Source organism: Podarcis muralis, chromosome 9 (genome assembly GCF_964188315.1).
Source record: "Podarcis muralis chromosome 9, rPodMur119.hap1.1, whole genome shotgun sequence".
Taxonomy (NCBI): domain Eukaryota; kingdom Metazoa; phylum Chordata; class Lepidosauria; order Squamata; family Lacertidae; genus Podarcis; species Podarcis muralis.
In genome coordinates, this window is record NC_135663.1 from 60,033,963 (window position 1) to 60,052,598 (window position 18,636).

The 18,636-nt window shown below is 46.1% G+C and overlaps 1 protein-coding gene across 3 annotated transcripts in view; it reads right to left on the reverse strand.

Annotated features, from left to right (window-relative positions):
- The window catches only part of TEC (tec protein tyrosine kinase), a 60,718-nt gene that overhangs the window by 21,895 nt on the left and 20,187 nt on the right, over nt 1–18,636 (reverse strand). For all 3 annotated transcript variants that reach the window (XM_028745126.2, XM_028745125.2, XM_077934350.1), the window contains exon 2: nt 14,871–15,053. In XM_028745126.2, coding sequence (XP_028600959.1) covers nt 14,871–15,008 — 138 coding nt within the window. In that variant the 5' untranslated portion in view covers nt 15,009–15,053. The remainder of the gene's footprint in view (nt 1–14,870; nt 15,054–18,636) is intronic.

Below are 18,636 nucleotides of genomic sequence, written 5' to 3' on the forward strand. Positions count from 1 at the left end.
GTTGCTATCGTGCAAGTGGGATTCAATCACACGCCAGAAAATTAAGGTTGCATAATTCAAGTGGGCATGGCAAATTTGCCCAACAATTTTTTGCAGTAAGGAAAGTGAGGGGGAAATATAGCCCAAAGTGTGGAATAACAATGGTTTTGTTCAGTGTCATAGAACTTCCTCACAAATTATTTAGTTTGTACGGTTTGACTGTTTTTGTTTCTTTTTGAAAAATTCAATTAAGAAACTATTAATAAAAAACTAGACCGAATCTTCAGTAAATAGCGGACATAGTATAACTACGAAACAAATTTTGTACAAGTACAGGATGCCTGTTCTTTTTGCAGGTCTTCTGGAAGTGATCTAGTTATGAAGATGGAAAGCATCCCTCAAAACATGCGTAAATTTATATGCTCATAAAGGACCAAAATCAGAGGAAAGGGAAAATAAAAGCTGTTGGTGCACATGTTACCACCCAATTAAACAACAAAGAATGGAGCAGTACACAAAATCTTTCCACACAATAGTTGGTGGCAATAAATATGCACCTCTTTTCCATTTACTATATACACTTTACATGGCTTTAACGCGTTGCTCCTGGATATTTAATTTCACCCTTTTAAAAATCCAATGCACATCTAGCAAGAATTTTAAAGAGATAAATGGCTAGAAATAAAATCCTCCTGCAAGCAATGCTCTGAAATCCTACGGACCATTTAAACTCTGTTGTACAACTCCTACTGTATGTGGGAATAGCTGTTTATCTGTTGGCTGGTGGGGAGTGATGGTTGCAGCCTGGCGGTTGGGGGCAATCTTCTGGCTTCAACATGGCCAGAGAAGGGCAGAACCTCCTCCTCTGCCAGCTGTGCTGGCTGCTGGGGTTCCTCTGTGGTTGTGGCCAATTGCAGGCGAGCTTTGGGGCACGATTTAGACAATGGACCAGAGGGAAAACTTCTTCCCTCTGGTCGACTCCCTGGCTATAACAGCCAGCCACACCCAGCCCTCAGCCTCAGTCAATGACGCATTGCATTACTTTGCAGTACAATTCCTGTGTGGGAATGTACACCCAGCAAACATTCGTTTGAAGCGACAAAGCGTTCTCCCTGCAGAAAGGCTGTTCTCTTCCCACTCTGCTACACTTTGGCATTGTCGTTGAAAAGTCTCTTTAAAAATATTGGTAAACTGCATTTGTCGCATGCTCAATCAAGAAAATCCAAATAAAACCGTTTAGGAGCAACGCAAGGCTGAGAAGCAAAAAGTGTGAACTCAGTGTTCTCGCTTCACTGCTCAGAATCAGGAAGTATGTCAGGATGCATGAATCTAGATAAAGCTAAAAATACGCATGAGAAACACAGCCTACAGTTCTTAAAAATAAATGAATAAAACACCTCAAGTTGCGCACATATCAGCAGCAGCAAACTTTGTGGAAAATGTCAAGGAACAACTCTGCATGATAGTGTTATTTTAGATTGTTTTACTACAGGTTTCCCCCCCCTGACAAGTACCGTATTTTTCGCACCATAGGACACACTTTTTCCCTCCTAAAAAGCAAGGGAAAATGTGTGTGCGTCCTATGGAGCGAATGCAGGGGGGAGGCAGGCGGGAAAAGCCCACAAGCTTCGTGCGCTCTTGCGGGCTTTTCTCCAGGAGGGAGAAGGGACTGACTGGCTGTAGCAGTCCCTTCTCCCTCCTGGGGGAAAAGCCCCCAAGAGCGGCACCCTCTTTAAAGGCTGTGCGGCTCCTGCAGGCTTTTCTACGAGGTGGGGGAATCCCCCCACCTCCCAGAAAAGCCAGGAGAAGCCGCACCGCCCCTTTAAAGAGCGTGCGGCTTCTGCGGGAGGTGGGGGAAGCTGCAGCAGATTCCCTCCTCCCGGGCTCCCTTTGAGGCGGCAATGTGGGAGGGGAGCAGCTTACACTCGTGTAAGCAGCTCCTCTCCCACTTTCCTCCTTCAAAGCAACTACGGAGGAGGGAAGGAAGAGGACCATGGATCCTCTGCTGCTGGAGGCTGCAGCGGATTCCCCCCTCCGTGATTGCTTTGAAGCAGGAAAGTGGGAGGGGGGCAGCTTACACTCGTGTAAGCAACTCCTCTCCCACTTTCCTCCTTCAAAGCAACTACGGAGGAGGGAAGGAAGGGGACCATGGATCCTCCGCTGCTGGAGGCTGCAGCGGATTCCCCCCTCCGTGATTGCTTTGAAGCAGGAAAGTGGGAGGGGGGCAGCTTACACTAGTGTAAGCAGCTCCTCTCCCACTTTCCTGCTTCAAAGCAACTACGGAGGAGGGAAGGAAGGGGACCATGGATCCTCCGCTGCTGGAGGCTTCAGCAGATTCCCCCCCTCCGTGATTGCTTTGAAGCAGGAAAGTGGGAGGGGGGCAGCTTACACTCGTGTAAGCAGCTCCTCTCCCACTTTCCTGCTTCAAAGCAAATACGGAGGAGGGAAGGAAGGGGACCATGGATCCTCCGCTGCTGGAGGCTGCAGAGGATTCCTCCTCCGTGATTGCTTTGAAGCAGGAAAGTGGGAGGGGGGCAGCTTACACTCGTGTAAGCAGCTCCTCTCCCATTTTCCTGCTTCAAAGCAACTACGGAGGAGGGAAGGAAGGGGACCATGGATCCTCCGCTGCTGGAGGCTGCAGCGGATTCCTCCTCCGTGATTGCTGGGAGCTTCTCTGGGCAGGAATTCCCTCAGCTTAAGTGGGGTGGGGGAAGTGTGGCAGGTAGGGGGGTACCTACCTAGACAGTGAAGCCACATGTCTCTCCAATGAAAATTGGGAGTGGGCATTGTGTGAAGTGGCTGTGGATCCCCTGCCGCAGAACTGTAGGACTGTATAGAGTTGGGAGGGCCACCCGAGGGTCATCTAGCCCAGCCCCCTCACAATGTAGGAATCACATCTAAAGAACGCCAGGCAGATGGTCCCCCAACTGCTGCTTAAAAGCCTCCAGTGGTGGAGACCCCAAACACCTTCCGAGGTCATAGAATTGCAGGGTTGGAAGGGAACCCCAGGAGTCATCTAGTCCAGCCCCGGTGGACAGCAGGCGCAATCCATCCCATTGCGCAAGACTAAAGATGCTGCGCAAGGCTAAAGAAGAAGCCAAGGCAGCGAGCGGGATGGATTGCGCTTGCTGCCTTGTCTTTTTCTTTAGCTGCACTGGAGAGGTTTAGCTCCTGGCTGGAGAGGTTGCGCGGCTATGGACCCCGCGCGCTGTCTTGGCTTCTTTGCTCTTTGGGGCTGGGGGGGGGAACCCGGGCTTCCCCCGCAGCCCCGAGAAGCTCTGGGAGAAGTGGATAGGCTGCGTGCAGCCTGTCCGTTGCTCTTTGGGGCTGGGGGGGGGAATAATATTTTTTTCCTTGATTTCCCCCTCTAAAAACTAGGTGCGTCCTGTGGTCCGGTGCGTCCAATAGAGCGAAAAATACGGTAGTTTGGGGTCCAGTCAATCTCACTCCAATGAAAATAACGTGCTTTCTTCCCTTACATGAGCACATATATGGCTATGCGGACCCATCTTTCAACACAAGGGACCTGTGACCCTTTTGAGATATCGCTGGGCTCCAACAGCCATTAGCCCCAACCAGCATGGCCAGCTGTCAGGGAAGATGGGAACTGTAGCCCAGCAAATTCTGGAGGGCTATGTTGTTGTTTAGTCATTTATTCGTGTCCGACTCTTCATGACCCCATGGACCAGAGCACGCCAGGCACTCCTGTCTTCCACTGCCTCCCGCAGTTTGGTCAAACTCATGCTGGTAGCTTCAAGAACACTGTCCAACCATCTCGTCCTCTGTCGTCCCCTTCTCCTTGTGCCCTCCATCTTTCCCAGCATCAGGTCTTTTCCAGGGAGTCTTCTCTTCTCATGAGGTGGCCAAAGTATTGGAGTCTCAGCTTCAGGATCTGTCCTTCCAGAAGCTGAGACTCCAATACTTTGGCCACCTCATGAGAAGAGAAGACTCTGGGAGTGATCCAAGGCACATTCAGGAAGCACATCCCAGGAGAAGCCCAATGCACACCTGGACAGCTACATATTGAAGAGTGGTGGACGAAAAAATATTTCAGGCAAGCTGATCTCGCGAAGAATCAGCGATTTTATCCTGCTGATGAACTCCAAAGGAGTCCCAGGATATTTTACTGGGATAATTATATTAACGAACAGAAACAGAGTAAAATATGTACAGCATAGGTGCTGCCACTCATGTCAAGCCACACACAATGTTCTCAAGAAAGCAAAGAAGATTAATTCCTCACCATGTAGTATTTCCAATATGGCATCCGATATACAATAAGTTACATGCTATTATTTGAGATGGAGGACGAACCCACCCTATTCAATTTCCAAAGCAGATTCACCTGATTCAGTTCAGGTGAATTATGACCCACACAAGATCAATGGACCACTTCAGAATCAGCAAACAGACTGGCAGAAACTTTTCTTAGTTTTATTACAGATTCTGGGTGACCATCCATTGTTAAACTGACAGCTTGTTAATAATCACAGTGGATTGGTTGGTGCTTCCTTTGTGGGGGTTACCAAATGAAGGTTTTTAATGACTGGCAATGCACCTTCAACGTGTGTATGCAGGGGCTGAAGGTGGAGAAAACCATTTTATTTTAATTTGAGTAGATATAGAAGGCTCAGTTCAGACAAGGCTCCCTGCTATCTGAAAGAGTTGCGAGCTTTCTGTTTATATGATCTACACTCACCAATCCTTATTAGCACAGAAGAGGAAGGGATTGAAAGAACATGTTTTTGATTTTGAACTAACTATGGATTCTGTGCCACTGGATCTTGGATAAACTGTGGCTTATTTAAATAGCAGTTTATTTCAATACTGGTTTGAGAACAACAAAGGCTAAAGCTTAGTTTCGCTAGGAACTGTGGTGAGTTTAAAACCAGAAACTTCTAGTTTCTTTCTCTGCTGCATTAAAACGGAGGATTGGGAAGGAAAAGAGCATGAACTCAAGCTTCACCACAGTGGCCAGAAGGCAAGCGTGAAGGCAAGCCAAAGGAAAACCAATTCAGAATGCCTATTTTAAAATGGCTTTTAGCTCAGGTTTCAGAGTACTTACTGGGGAGGAAAGTCCTATTAATTAGTTCCTTCTTGCCACCCTGTGGCAGAAATTAACTCAGGTGTCAGGACATACACCCTCTAGCACTAGAAATTATTCTTAGGCACTGATGAGCTAAGCAACAACTGCCTCTTGTATCCAGACCTTTTCTTATAAAAATGGTTCTGATCTTCTATCAGGTGCCCCATTTGGTATGGATATTGCGGATTGCAACACCTATATGTTGTTGGTATAAAAATTTTGGTTGCTGTGGTTTAGAGAACCCAACCCACTACCCGTGTTTCCTACTTATAATCACTTCCGCATGCGCTGTGCCTGGCGATCCTGGGATCTCTTGACTGGTTAAGGCCAGCCTGATCAAGCTTTGCTTCCTCTGGTTAACCCTGGTGGATCTCCAGTTATTTCCAGACCCTGGGATCACTGGAGGACTGGTGGCTCCTCCTGACAAACTGCCTGGCGTGCGCTGGATCACCAGTCCTTCCTTGCTCCCAGAATCCGGGCAACCAAATGTCCCTGCGTGTGTCGCCATCTGTTGTAAACAAAATCTGCCCTTCTTCCCTTATGGGGTATCCAAGAGCCCATATAGAGTCCTTACGTGGGTTCCCTATTGGTAGGAGAAAATAACAGAGGCCAACCAGAGAATATTGAGAAGCAAAGCAACTAGTAAGCCTGATCTTTATTGATCTGTTGCAACAGGGTACTCCCCCCACACGCAGGAAAGGAGGAGGACATAGAACAACGGTGTGCTTGCCCTTATATAGACATTTTAAATTCCCTGCCCTGGAGCTCAAGACCACCCCGCCATACATACATCACAGAAGGGGTGTAACCCAAGACCACCCCCCACAAACATCATACGATACAATACGATATCTTTATTGTCATTGTCCCATACAGAACAATGAAATTGAAAAATCTACATAAGACATTCAAAAACCCCTAAAAACTCTGAAACCCCATTTTAAAATACAATATACTCCTATAGAGACTCCTTATACTGTGTTTAAAACCAGAATTGCATTTGGGTAGAAACTGTTTCTCAGGTGGCTAGTCCTAGTCTTTATAACCCTGTACCTTCTTCCAGAAGGCAGAAGCTGAAAGAGATCATTTCCGGGGTGCGTACTATCCTGCGCTATCTCTGCAGCTTTCTTATGGCACCTGGCAGCATAGATTTGATCTAAGGTGGGAAGAGTGCACCCAATTATTCTCTCTGCAGTCTTTACAACCCTGGACAGCACTGTTTTACCCCTGGCCGTGCAGCTCCCAAACCACACACACAGACCATAAGTTAATACACTCTCCACAGTACAATGGTAAAATGCCATCAACAGGTCCTTTGAGAGATTGTTTTTCCAGAGGATTCTCAGAAAATATAACCTCTGCTGTGCTCTCTTCATCAGGTCTTTGCTGTTTTCTCTGCCTACATCACAGAAAAGGCGGTCTACAACAGAAATTTGAGTGTTGTTTTTCCTGTCTGGCAGGTTTTCTGATAATGCCTTATCTGATTGCGTCTCCTGGTAGTCCGCCCATTCCTCTGAAATGGTGATCACCCACTTCCTGAGACAATGGGAAAGTTCCCCCAACCCCTCCCTCCTTGCAGAGAAAATATTTGGTCAGTTTGGGAGTTAAAATGGTTTCAGGGAGTCAAAATGGTTTCAGGAAGGTCTTCCTGTGCTGCTCCAGACATTGGTACATTTATGAAAATTTATTATATATATATATGACCTTAAAATTCTTATAACAATGTGCCTGGGTGCTGCTTCCTGGTTAAGTGACTCTAACAGTTAGTGCTAGGGTGAGGCAAGCTAGCTTTGTTATTTTCCATTCTATACAGTACAGTGATACCTCGTTTCTTGAACTTAATCCATTCCAGGAGTCCGTTCGACTCCCAAAACCGTTCAAAAACCAAGGCGCGATTGGCTGCAGGAGCTTCCTGCACTCAAGCAGAAGCCGTGTCGGATGTTCGGCTTCCGAAAAACGTTTGCAAACCGCAACACTTACTTCCAGGTTTCTGGCATTTGGGAGCCGATTTGTTTGACAACAAAGCCGTTTGAGAACCAAGGTACGGCTGTACTTAAATTCTCAACTGTATTTTTACACTATTAGCCTTTTTCTTAATCGCCTTCTTATGGGTACTATGCACCTATGCTTATAATCTCCTTAAGAAATTGCTTCGTTTATCTTGGTGTGGCTTCTTAAAATAAATCTAGCTCTAAATCTGGTGCTTGACTGGTACAATGCTACCAAGTAATTTGTGGGCATGGAGCTCAGAAGGCAGAGAGCTTGTCTGTCTGGCTGTTGTTTTCATGAATCCCAAGGATTTCCAGAAAAACGAGATTCCCCTGGCTCAGGTTGAGAAGCAAGCGGGCAGGGGGAGTGCAACAGCTCTACCTTGCAAGGTTGTTTTGACCCGGTTATTTGGCACCCTGCTATAGCCCAGGGGATTGGCACCCAGGATTTAGGTACAACATTCCTGGGGCTTAATGAAGAAGGGTGAACCCAGGTCTCACTTTGGGGTGGGTGTACTATATATCTACTGTTATTATAAAGACACAATTAAGTACTAGTGATCTGCCACCTGAATGAAAACTAAAGCCCTGGACCAGGCATAGGCAAACTCGGCCCTCCAGATGTTTTGGTGCTACAACTCCCATCATCCCTGACCACTGGTCCTGTTAGCTAGGGATGATGGGAGTTGTAGTCCCAAAACACCTGGAGGGCCGAGTTTGCCTATTACTGCCCCAGACCTCACTGTCTGGGAACAGGAATGTCTAACGATATTTTTAGCCTCTCAGCTTTACTGAAGCATTACTGAACTTGGAGGAAAGTGGACAGATACAATGTACAGTACTGTTATTTCAAGGCTTTGCACTGTTTTGGAAACACAAGAAGATGACAGTGAGAACAGAGCAGCCACTTTTGCCAGCACTAAAGATACAAACCCATTATATATCTGCCTTACTTAATTATGTTGCTGTGTTTACAACGGATTTGTGTCACCAGTACTATGAAAACATCAGCTTGGCTAAGCCACTGAATCCTACCTTTGACCCAATTTCATCATTCTTTGATGCAACATGCATCATATATATTATAATGGGAATTGGGGTTGCTTGTGTGTAAACCACCAACTGCTCCAAGCTGCTTGGGGTGGTTGCGCCTTTCCCTGGCTGAGCAGCCCTTAGGCACGGCTGCTTCAGTCGCTGGCAGAATCCGTCAGTGGGCGTTTTCTAAACTTCTTCCAACATAAAAATTCCTTGACACCCAGTCTCTGCCTAGATTCTCTGCGCGGAAGCCTTCTGCGCAGAGTGGGCGTGCCAAGCGGGGGTCCGGTGCTCTCCCCGCTGATCTCACTTGAAGAGTCTCGGAGCCCTCCCTCCGAAGGGCTCTCAGCCTCTCCTTTCTTCCTGGTGTCCCCTTGATTGCCTTCCCCAGCGGAAGCTCTCTCTCTCTCCTTGCTAGTCCCCTCCCCTGCATCATTGGGGCGACCTCCCTCTCCTCTGGTCTCTGATGGCAGTTCCCTGACATATATATATATATATATATATATATATATATATATATATAACATTTCCCTAATTTTCACCCCTCCATAACTCAAAAACTATAAGGCATAGAAATTTTTTTAATCACATCAGTGACTTTGCGATTTGAGATAACCCAGCAGAGTAAATTTAATCAAAATCTGAGATCTAGTAGTTAATCGTAAAAAAATAATAATGTGGTGATCTGTCATGGAACAACCCCACTGAAGAAGATAATGGTGGTTACCCGGACCTCGCTGCTGGTTGTGAAGGAACCGACATAACAGCTCAAGATTCAGGGCCCCAATAATGCAGGTCCCACCACTGACTGCTAGGCCAAAATTTACAAAAGCAGCTTTCTGTTCATCTCTGGGAAGCCTGTGGTTTTGGTTACTGAGAAACATGTGAGCTCCCTGAAAAAGATCCACCATGATTTTGTTGCTAATTTAAAACAGAAATGGGGAATCTGTGGCCCTCCAAACACTGCTAGTCTCCAGCTCTCATTGTGGGAGTTAAAGACTCCAGCAACATCTGTATTCTTTTCCTAGCTATGTACAGGATTTCTAGTTTTGCATCAGCATTGGTTTTCAATGAATGAAGAATCTGTGAAAACAAAGGGTGTCTGAGCATTGTGCAAAGTGCCTTTCCTCGTTACTGGGTAACTAGAACCAACCCACACAGCCAGTGCAATGGAGACCTTTCAAAGCCTTCTCCCCATCTGCTTTTGTTGTTGTTGTTGTTTACCAAGGTAATTATCATAGAATTTTCGCTGTTCCTTTCCTAGACCAAGCAGTTCCCTTTCTAGACCAAAGGAGGACCATGAGAAAGATAAATGCACAGATTACTATTTGCAAAACAAAAGCAGGTTTGTGGCAGTAAAATATCGGACAGCTGGCCCAACCTGCACTGAACATGCTGACATTTTTTAAGTGACTACGTATACACACTCTGCATTGACATTAAGATAAGCCAGATTTTCTGGCTGATTGTGGCTTAACAGGAATGAGCAACATGCTGCCACAGGCTGCCCTGTTCCAGCTTCAATTCTCCCCTGGTGGAAACAGGCTAAACAAACCAGGAAGCCTTGGCTTACCATGACATCTAAAGCAGAGATTGTGGTTCATTGCTCCCTAACAAGCCAAAATCAGAAAGCCAGCAACAAACCACGGTTGGCTTCGTGTTGGCCAGTGACCATGGCTTGTTAGGAAGTCACGAACCACAATCACTGGTTCAGATCAAGGTTTGTTTGTCCCACTTTCACCAGTGGAGTGTGAAAAGGGAGTGTTTGGGCAGCAGGTCCTAGCATGCTGTTTCTTCTTGGTACACCATGATAGGCCAGAAAATCTGGCTTAATGTTGCCTGCAAACGCAGAACTGCATGAGGGCCTGTTTCAAATCAGAGGCTCTACATCTGCTGTGCTGGTTGCCAGGGAGTTATTTCTACTGGAGAAGTGGGAAAGTGGTTGATTTCATGCTGGAATTGCTTTTAAAGAAAACGACAATGACTGCCACCTTGGACAGAAAAGAAGGATCCAAGTATTTTTATTAAAACGCATACGGCTTTGAGACTACTGCACTGGGACAGCATCTGTCAAACACCAGCATTTCATTGAGCTACACTAAAGGTAAAGGGACCCCTGACCATTAGGTCCAGTCGTGACCGACTCTGGGGTTGCGGCGCTCATCTTGCTTTATTGGCCAAGGGAGATGGCATACAGCTTCCGGGTCATGTGGCCAGCATGACTAAGCCGCTTCTGGCGAACCAGAGCAGCGCACAGAAACGCCGCTTACCTTCCCGCTGGAGCGGTACCTATTTATCTACTTGCACTTTGACATGCTTTCGAATTGCTAGGTTAGCAGGAGCAGGGACTGAGCAACAGGAGCTCACCCTGTCGCGGGGATTTGAACCGCCGACCTTCCGATCAGCAAGTCCTAGGCTCTGTGGTTTAACCCACAGCGCCACCCGCGTCCCTAAATCCTTTTCAGAGGATTTAGCTACACTAAATCCTCTGAAAAGCAGGACCTATGAAATGCTTTATCCAACAGAATCCTATGCATGTCTCACCCTTACATACAGGAAAGCAGGCATAGGAGTGAACCCTCAAATCAGCATTTCCTTTTCAAAATCTGCAAAATCACTTTCAAGCCTCTGGTTTAAATGGCTCTCACATTATAACAATACCCAGAGTCCATCTGCACCAGCATAGCTCTGTTTAGTTGACATAACAATTCTTTTACTTCACAATTTAAAAATGGATTTGTTGTCTTAATTCTCCAGAAAACATGTTTCCTTGCTCCTCAGCCTCCCAATACAGAACTACTGACATCTGGAAGATGCCATACACATTTAACTTAAGATGCTCTCCCCACCCCATGAAAAATTAAATCCCTTGTGAATTTTTAGCTTTAGTTTCTTGGTCTTGGGTTGCATCCATCCAACCAGGCACTGCTCAGCACAAGCTCTTACATCAATGCCCTTGTGAAGTTTCAGTACTAAGTAATCATTTTCCATTTTGAAACACATTTTGCATACAATAATGTAACTGCACAAATGAAGAATACTGTGTAGGTATTCCAGTTGTCTCTGCTTTTTCTGTCGTAATTTATAGTCTCAGTAGTTCCCCAGTTTCTTCCTTAGTTTGTACTTGAAAATACTGCCAGTGCCAAGCAATCAGGGATTACCAGTGCCAATGTCCACATACCATACACAACTGGAGAGGGGTCAATGAGCTCACAGTGTCAGGGATGCCCACAGTATACTCCCTGCACTCACATGGTGACATCAAAACACTCCCAGTTCATCAGCCCCACTAGTATAGCCATCAATAGGTTCTGGGGTACTTCAGTATTCACACTGAGGCTGTCTGACAGGGCTGGCTTAGGGCTTCATGGCATCCATGACAGCCATGGGGCTGTATCAAGTGGTCATTGGGTCAATGGAAAAAAATCATCCCCTCAATTTATTCCATGCCTCATGTGAAGGGCAGCAGTCCTGGATATTAGGTGGAAGGGTTCAAATTACCCCACTGTCATGGTCAGACCACTATCTGGTGAAGTTCAGGCTTGCGATTCCACTCCCCCTGCCCTTGCTAGGGTGGTGAACCCATTAAGGTGATTTGCCCCAGAAGTTTATGGGATCCAATGGCCTCCTGAATGCTGTGGAATAATAATAAGCTTTCAAAGAGCACAGCTAAGCACAAGTGATCTCAATTCTTGACTGCTCTCATGTGCTCTCTATGGGGCTGGCCTTGGGATTGGTTTGGAAGCTGCAACCTAGCCATGCACTGTGCTGGCCAACCATTCTACTGGGCCATTTTCAGGGATTTTTTGCTGGCCTACGAAGTCATAAACCTGGGACCAGGGTACATAAACCATCACCTTTGTGCTATACAGATCTACTCACACGAGGCCTTGCTAGTGGGGCCACATTTTACAACATGTTGCTGGGCGATGACACAGAAACAGTTCTTCTCTGTGGAACGCTCACTCTTTGGAATGTTCTGCTGCCTGCTATACAGGAGGCATCCATGGTTAAAAACACATTTTTTGCAACTAGCTTACTGGCCCATTTTAAACACTGTATCTCCCTGGTGTTGTTTATTGCTTGCTGTTGATTTTATGTGTATTATTTAATTTTATATGTTTTTAACATTTGAGTGTTAGAATTTTATTCTGTAAACTGCTTCAGGTTCCTTGAGTGGGAAATGGTGTGTAAACGACTTTAATGAATAAAAGCAACCCCACTACTGCCAGGCCCCAGGCATGCCTACTGGAAGTGTTATGAATCCCCTTATGCCCATCACAACCACTGTTTTGGAGAATAGCACAAGAGGGGGAGAAAGGAGAAAGGTACCCAGCAGCTCCATGGGCAGGATTCGCATGCCTGTAAAGAGCATAAAAAACCTCGTGGGACAAGGGTTCAAGCAGGGAGGGGAAGAAGGGGAACAGCCCATTTGCGACTATTCTTTCCATTGCAACGCAGACCACGCAACCCACAATTTAAACGTTAATAAGGGTTTGTAAGGCTCTGTGGGTTTTGAGCCAGGACATGCTTTTCTCCAATGCCTTACCACGTCTGCTGAAGGAGTTGCGGGATGTACTGTACTACCCAGTCATGCGTTTAAAGTCCCACAATCTGCAAGTGCTGTTAAAGTTGGCTATAAAAAGCCTCCCCTTAACCTTCTGTGTGGGACGCGGGTGGCGCTGTGGGTTAAAGCACAGAGCCTAGGACTTGCCGATCAGAAGGTCGGCAGTTCGAATACCCGTGACAGGGTGAGCTCCTGTTGCTCAGTCCCTGCTCCCGCCAACCTAGCAGTTCAAAAGCACGTCAAAAGTGCAAGTAGATAAATAGGTACCACTCCAGCGGGAAGGTAAATGGTGTTTCTGTGCGCTGCTCTGGTTCGCCAGAAGCGGCTTAGTCATGCTGGCCACATGACTCGGAAGCTGTATGGCATCTCCCTCGGCCAATAAAGCGAGATGAGCACCGCAACCCCAGAGTCGGCCACGACTGGACCTAATGGTCAGGGGTCCCTTTACCTTTCATGGGACGCAGGTGGCGCTGTGGGTTAAAGCCTCAATGCCTAGGACTTGCTGATCGAAAGGTCGGCGGTTCGAATCCCTGCGGCGGGGTGCGCTCCCGCTGCTCGGTCCCAGCGCCTGCCAACCTAGCAGTTCGAAAGCACCCCCGGGTGCAAGTAGATAAATAGGGACTGCATACCAGCGGGAAGGTAAACGGTATTCCATGTGCTGCGCTTGCTCGCCAGATGCAGCTTGTCACGCTAGTCACGTGACCCGGAAGTGTCTGCGGACAGCGCTGGCTCCCGGCCTATAGAGTGAGATGAGCGCACAACCCTAGAGTCTGGCAAGACTGGCCCGTACGGGCAGGGGTACCTTTACCTTTACCTAACCTTCTGTGCCCTGATGGAAGGCAGTAGTGAATAAGCCCAGACCAGGGAGCCCATGCCATCAGTTCCTAAAAGGACCACCAGTCCTCCTGAGGGAACTATCCTATAATTTGTAACATTTACTTCTTTGTTTTTATTATTTAAACTACCTTGGCTGCTTACTCCTCTTCCTTCAACCTCTGCCTCTTGGGCCTTAGACTACACTGCTTTCCTTTACCCTCGTCTAGCTTGCTTCTACCTGGTCTTAAGATTCCAACCGTGTTACCCATTTGGGATGTTGACTCTCAACGAACCCTGGCAGGATTTACAGTAAGTGCGTCACCGACTGACCTGTACCACTTCACTTTGGTGCAGTCCTGTAATGCAGTCATGTGAGATAAGTTCTACGTCACATACAAAGTGATTTCACAACGCATAAATGTTACAGCCCCTTTTTAAAGAAAATGATATTCAACTCCAGTTAGTTCTTTCCCCCTGTAAAACAATGCAGTGAATCAGCATGCCATTTCCCTATTCTACCCCCCTGCCCGCTACAATTTTGATGCTCAGTCCTTTGTTCAGGGCAGCTGATTTTGCAACAAGCGAAGCATTTTCCAGCTTTGTCAGTGCAATCTAACTCATCTCACACAGACAGAGGCATACGTCAGCTCCCTTGTGCCTTGGCAAGGAGCTGATCGGCACCTCCAAAACCAGGAGAGACTATGGACCAGAAACTTTAAACATTTGCTTTTTGTTGCCTTTTGTGCCATGGTCATTGGGGTCAGATCTGGTCTGCTCCTCTTCCCCTTCTCCTCCATCAGTCCATCTGCCTGCCTTCCTGCTTTCCTCCCTCCACTCGCTGCTTTTCCTTCTGCCTCCTCCCTTCCTTTTTCCTCCTCCTGCAACTCTCCATCTTTCTTCCCTCAATGGACTGCTGTGCAGCCTCCCTGGGTGCTCCACTCACACTTCTACCAAATGGAGAGGGGGCCCTGGAGGGCTGCTGTGACAGCCCACACCAAGGACTGGATTCCTCCACAAAGGTGCCCAGAGGAGCCTGTGCACCTTGCCTGGCCACCCAGAGCCGTGGAGTAGCAGCCCAGAGAGTGGGCAGAAGTGTGGGCAGTAGGAGTTCTAGCCACTCCAAGCCAGAGTGTAGAGGTGCGCTTTTTTTGTGCCCGCACTGGGCCTGCATCCTTGGCAAGCAGCAACCTGGCTAACCCCTAGGTATGCCCCTGCACACAGAAGGTAAACTACTAAGATAAAGGTTATGATCCTTTCATCAGGTACCAACTGCATGAACTCAGTCTAACAAGTAGCAAAGTTCAGCATCATAAATATTAAATCAGCAGAGCAAACATACAATCACCACCTCCAATACACAAATTGGCAAAAAATGAGCAATTTAAACCCAGTTTCCTACCTCTGCACGACCTTCATAATATGCTAACATGGATTTTGTAAGCACAAAAAGCCTCTCTTTGTAATTTAAAGGAGATGTCCTTTTCTTTTGTTGTGATCTTTTAATCAGAATCTCTTCCAGGATAGTGTTCATATTCATTTCAGCCACTTGATCAATCTTTCCCCAGCCATTGAAGATGCAATCCTGTTAAAAAGAATTTGAAAGCAAAGAATTATGTTGGTGTCATATTTTTCTGTAACATAGTTTGCCTTATATTTACTGCCATGCATCTATCAGTTCACTATGCAAATTGCAGTGAAATTGCTCTTCCGACACACCCAGAAAGCTAGAAAAGTTAAACATTAGGCAGAAAGGTCAACTTTTACCTTAGCAGAGGTCTGCAATGGCATGTTACCTCTAACTGGAGGCCTATACTCAGCGGGTATGAAGAACGGCACATTTCAGCTGCTTTAGTGTTGAAGATGAGGTTAATATCATAGAGAATAAAACACGAGAGCACAGACTTAATGTGCTCTACAGTCATACCTCGGGTTACAGACGCTACAGGTTGCACATTTTCGGGTGACGGACACACCGAAACCCAGAAGTACCAGAATGGGTTACTTCCGGGTTTCGGCAATCTCGCTTTGCGCATGCGCAGAAGCGCCAAATCGCAACCCGTGCATGCGCACACGCGGTGCTGCAGGTTGCAAACGAGAGCCAGTGTGGTGTACTGGTTAAGAGCGGTAGTCTCGTAATCTGGGGAACTGGGTTTGCGTCTCCGCTCCTCCACATGAAGATGCTGGGTGACTTTGGGCTAGTCACACTTCTTTGAAGTCTCTCAGCCCCACTCACCTCACAGAGTGTTTGTTGTGGGGGAGGAAGGGAAAGGAGAATGTTAGCCGCTTTGAGACTCCTTAAAGGGAGTGAAAGACTGGATATCAAATCCAAAGTCGTCTTCTTCTCCTTCTCCTGCATGGATCACATTCGCAACCCAAGCGTCCACTGTATATTAAATGTGTTTTCAGGCAGAATGGAATATTGTTTCCCTGCCCCCTACCTCTGCCCCCAAATGAATACCTGCTAGCTTCCTGCTGGAGGTCACGGCAGGAAAGGGGTTGCACAAAACTGTCTTATTTGTTGGGATTCATTTTTGTGTGTGAGAGAGAGAGGAGAATTTGAAATTAATCTTGTTCATCTCTAATCTGGATACAGTCCACTCTATTACCTCAGCATTCCAGCATATGTAGAGCCAGCCAGCATTAGCTTCCTTTAAAAGAGAATCTGACAGAAGATAGATGGTGGTGTATATCTGAGTGTCTCGCCCTTGTATGCAGCCCACACACAAGTCTGCTTGGTGATTCCAGGTTTTTTTTAATGCTTTCAGAAACTACTTTCTTTAAAAGAAGACATGCTGTTACACAGTACCAATCTTCCCTAGTTTGTATGGTTTAAATAAATTTTATATATTTATATAGTTTTAATTCTATCAACTTTTGGGTGCGGGATATGTCCTACAGGCTAGAAGTGCCTATACAGTACTATATTCCATTACATCTATGATACATTTATAATATTTTGCTAAACTATATGGTCTGCAATATTTGCCTCCTCAGGTAGAAATGCTTAGAGCTGTAGAACATAGGGGAAAATAGTTAAACAAGGCGAGGAACTGATCATCACCTTCCTTAGAAGAACAGCTTAAATGAAGGTGTCGTCCCGTCCCCCCCCCCCCCCCGCACACATGCACACAGTTAAAACAAAAATCTCAGGTTCATCTACATGTAATAAAAGGTGTAGGATTCAACTAAGTTTTAATCAGAGTATACGCATTGGGGGTAAATGGACCTAACTTAAGTCATGTTTGTTAATTTCAATGGATCTACTCTGTTAGTTGAACACCACCCAAACGAAACAAGAAATTCTTTTCCAAATATAGCATTTGCCTATGGAACTTATTTCCACATGACCGTAAGATGCCTGATTATTCATAACCTTAAAAGGTTATGATTATACTTGGATGGCTTTATCAGCAATGGTTTGCCATGACGATCAAACCCACAATATATCCAGAAGCACTTCTCCTCTAACCACCATACTTCACACTTTGACGATAGGAAATGGACATCAATCTCATGACCTATGTATGAAACCACCTGAGCATCCTGTCTGGCAACTGTTAAAGTGCAAAATACTGAGGTAATGGGTAAGTAATTCATCTTGGCATACAAATTCTTATATCAAATCAGTGCCACAACTTCCATTGCAACTTTTGATGTCAAAAGAGCTGAACATTTACAACATTTTTACTTCCCAGTGCAGTCAAACTTACCTGCATAGAAGAGCCCAGTCTTAATATTTCTGCTTTTAGTGTAGCTCCCTGCTGAAAAGCTCTCCTCACACAGCAGCAGTATGTTTTAATAACATCCTATAGAAACTGAGAGGCAAATGGCTCATCTCATTTGCAATAGCTGTGGGAGTTTCAGAGTGTGACCCGCCCCGAATTTCCTTAATTCCCAGCTCCACCAGCCCTTGCTTGGCCAGTCTGACTAGATGAGATACTAAGGACTGACAACCACAACTAGAGACGTCAGAGAGAGTTTCAGATGTTCAGCTTCTCTGGCTGTTGGAATATTTATGCCTCTTAACTTTCATTTTGTTTGTAAAAGCAACATAGTATGAACACGTATCTGGTGCAAGTTCCATAGGTGAAAATGTAATAGTGAAGCATCAGTTATACAAATAAATACATTTGGGTGTGCCAATGTGTGTATCAAAATACAACAAAAAGAAAACTGAAAGGTGGTATGCATGCAGCCCAAGATATTCTGAATACAGTCATACCTTGGTTTTCAAAGAGCCTAGTTCTCGAATGTTTTGGCTCCCAAATGATCAAACCCAGGAAGTGACTGTTCCAGTTTTCGAAAGTTCTTTTGGAAGCCGAACATCCGACGGGGCTTCTGCAGCTTCTGATTGGCTGTAGGAGCTTCCTGCAGCCAACCAGAAGCCGCACTTTGGTTTTTGAACATTTTGGAAGTCGAACGGACTTCTGGAACAGATTCCGTTCGACTTCCAAGGTACGACCATATTGAATATCCTCATAATGGTTCATCTGGGCTTAGTGAGGTGTGCACTTCATACTTAACAGTAATCATCAGGCTACTTGAACACTTGGAAAAAGAACAGCAGCCGCCTTGCATCAAGAGAAAGGGCCAGCAAGTAACACAGATCTATGCTTGCCAAATGTAAATAAGTTGGATTTACTAAAGTGATTTATATAGGGTTGTGTCCAGAGGTTGATTTAGGGCAGCGTGACCGGTTTCACCACACTGGGTGCTGAGCCTAGGGGGCGCTGCAGGGTGCAGCAACTATGTCATAGTGAACTGAGCAGAATGGAAAGCGAGAGGTGAGGAGAACTGAATTTTGGCCTCTCACAAGGCGCCGCTAAAATTTCAAAGACCAAAGTCCACCCCTACTGTATCCAATGAAATCATTCCTTCTGTGCAAGGGCTTCCACTTGTCTAATGGAACTTACCCTTTCTTTCTTTCTTTCTTTCTTTCTTTCTTTCTTTCTTTCTTTCTTTCTTTTTCTTTCCCTCCCCAAAAAATCTGCTCTGGAAGGTAGGGGAAAACCCCAGAACAGATCTGGAGGCATGTGGAAGAGGGGCGAAAGGGAGGGGAAGTTCTGTTACAAAAGTCCATGTGCGAACAGAGTGACTTCAATGGATACAACCCACAGTCTCTCAAAATGAGATAATACCACTGTGCTCCCTCCTACCCCTTCCTT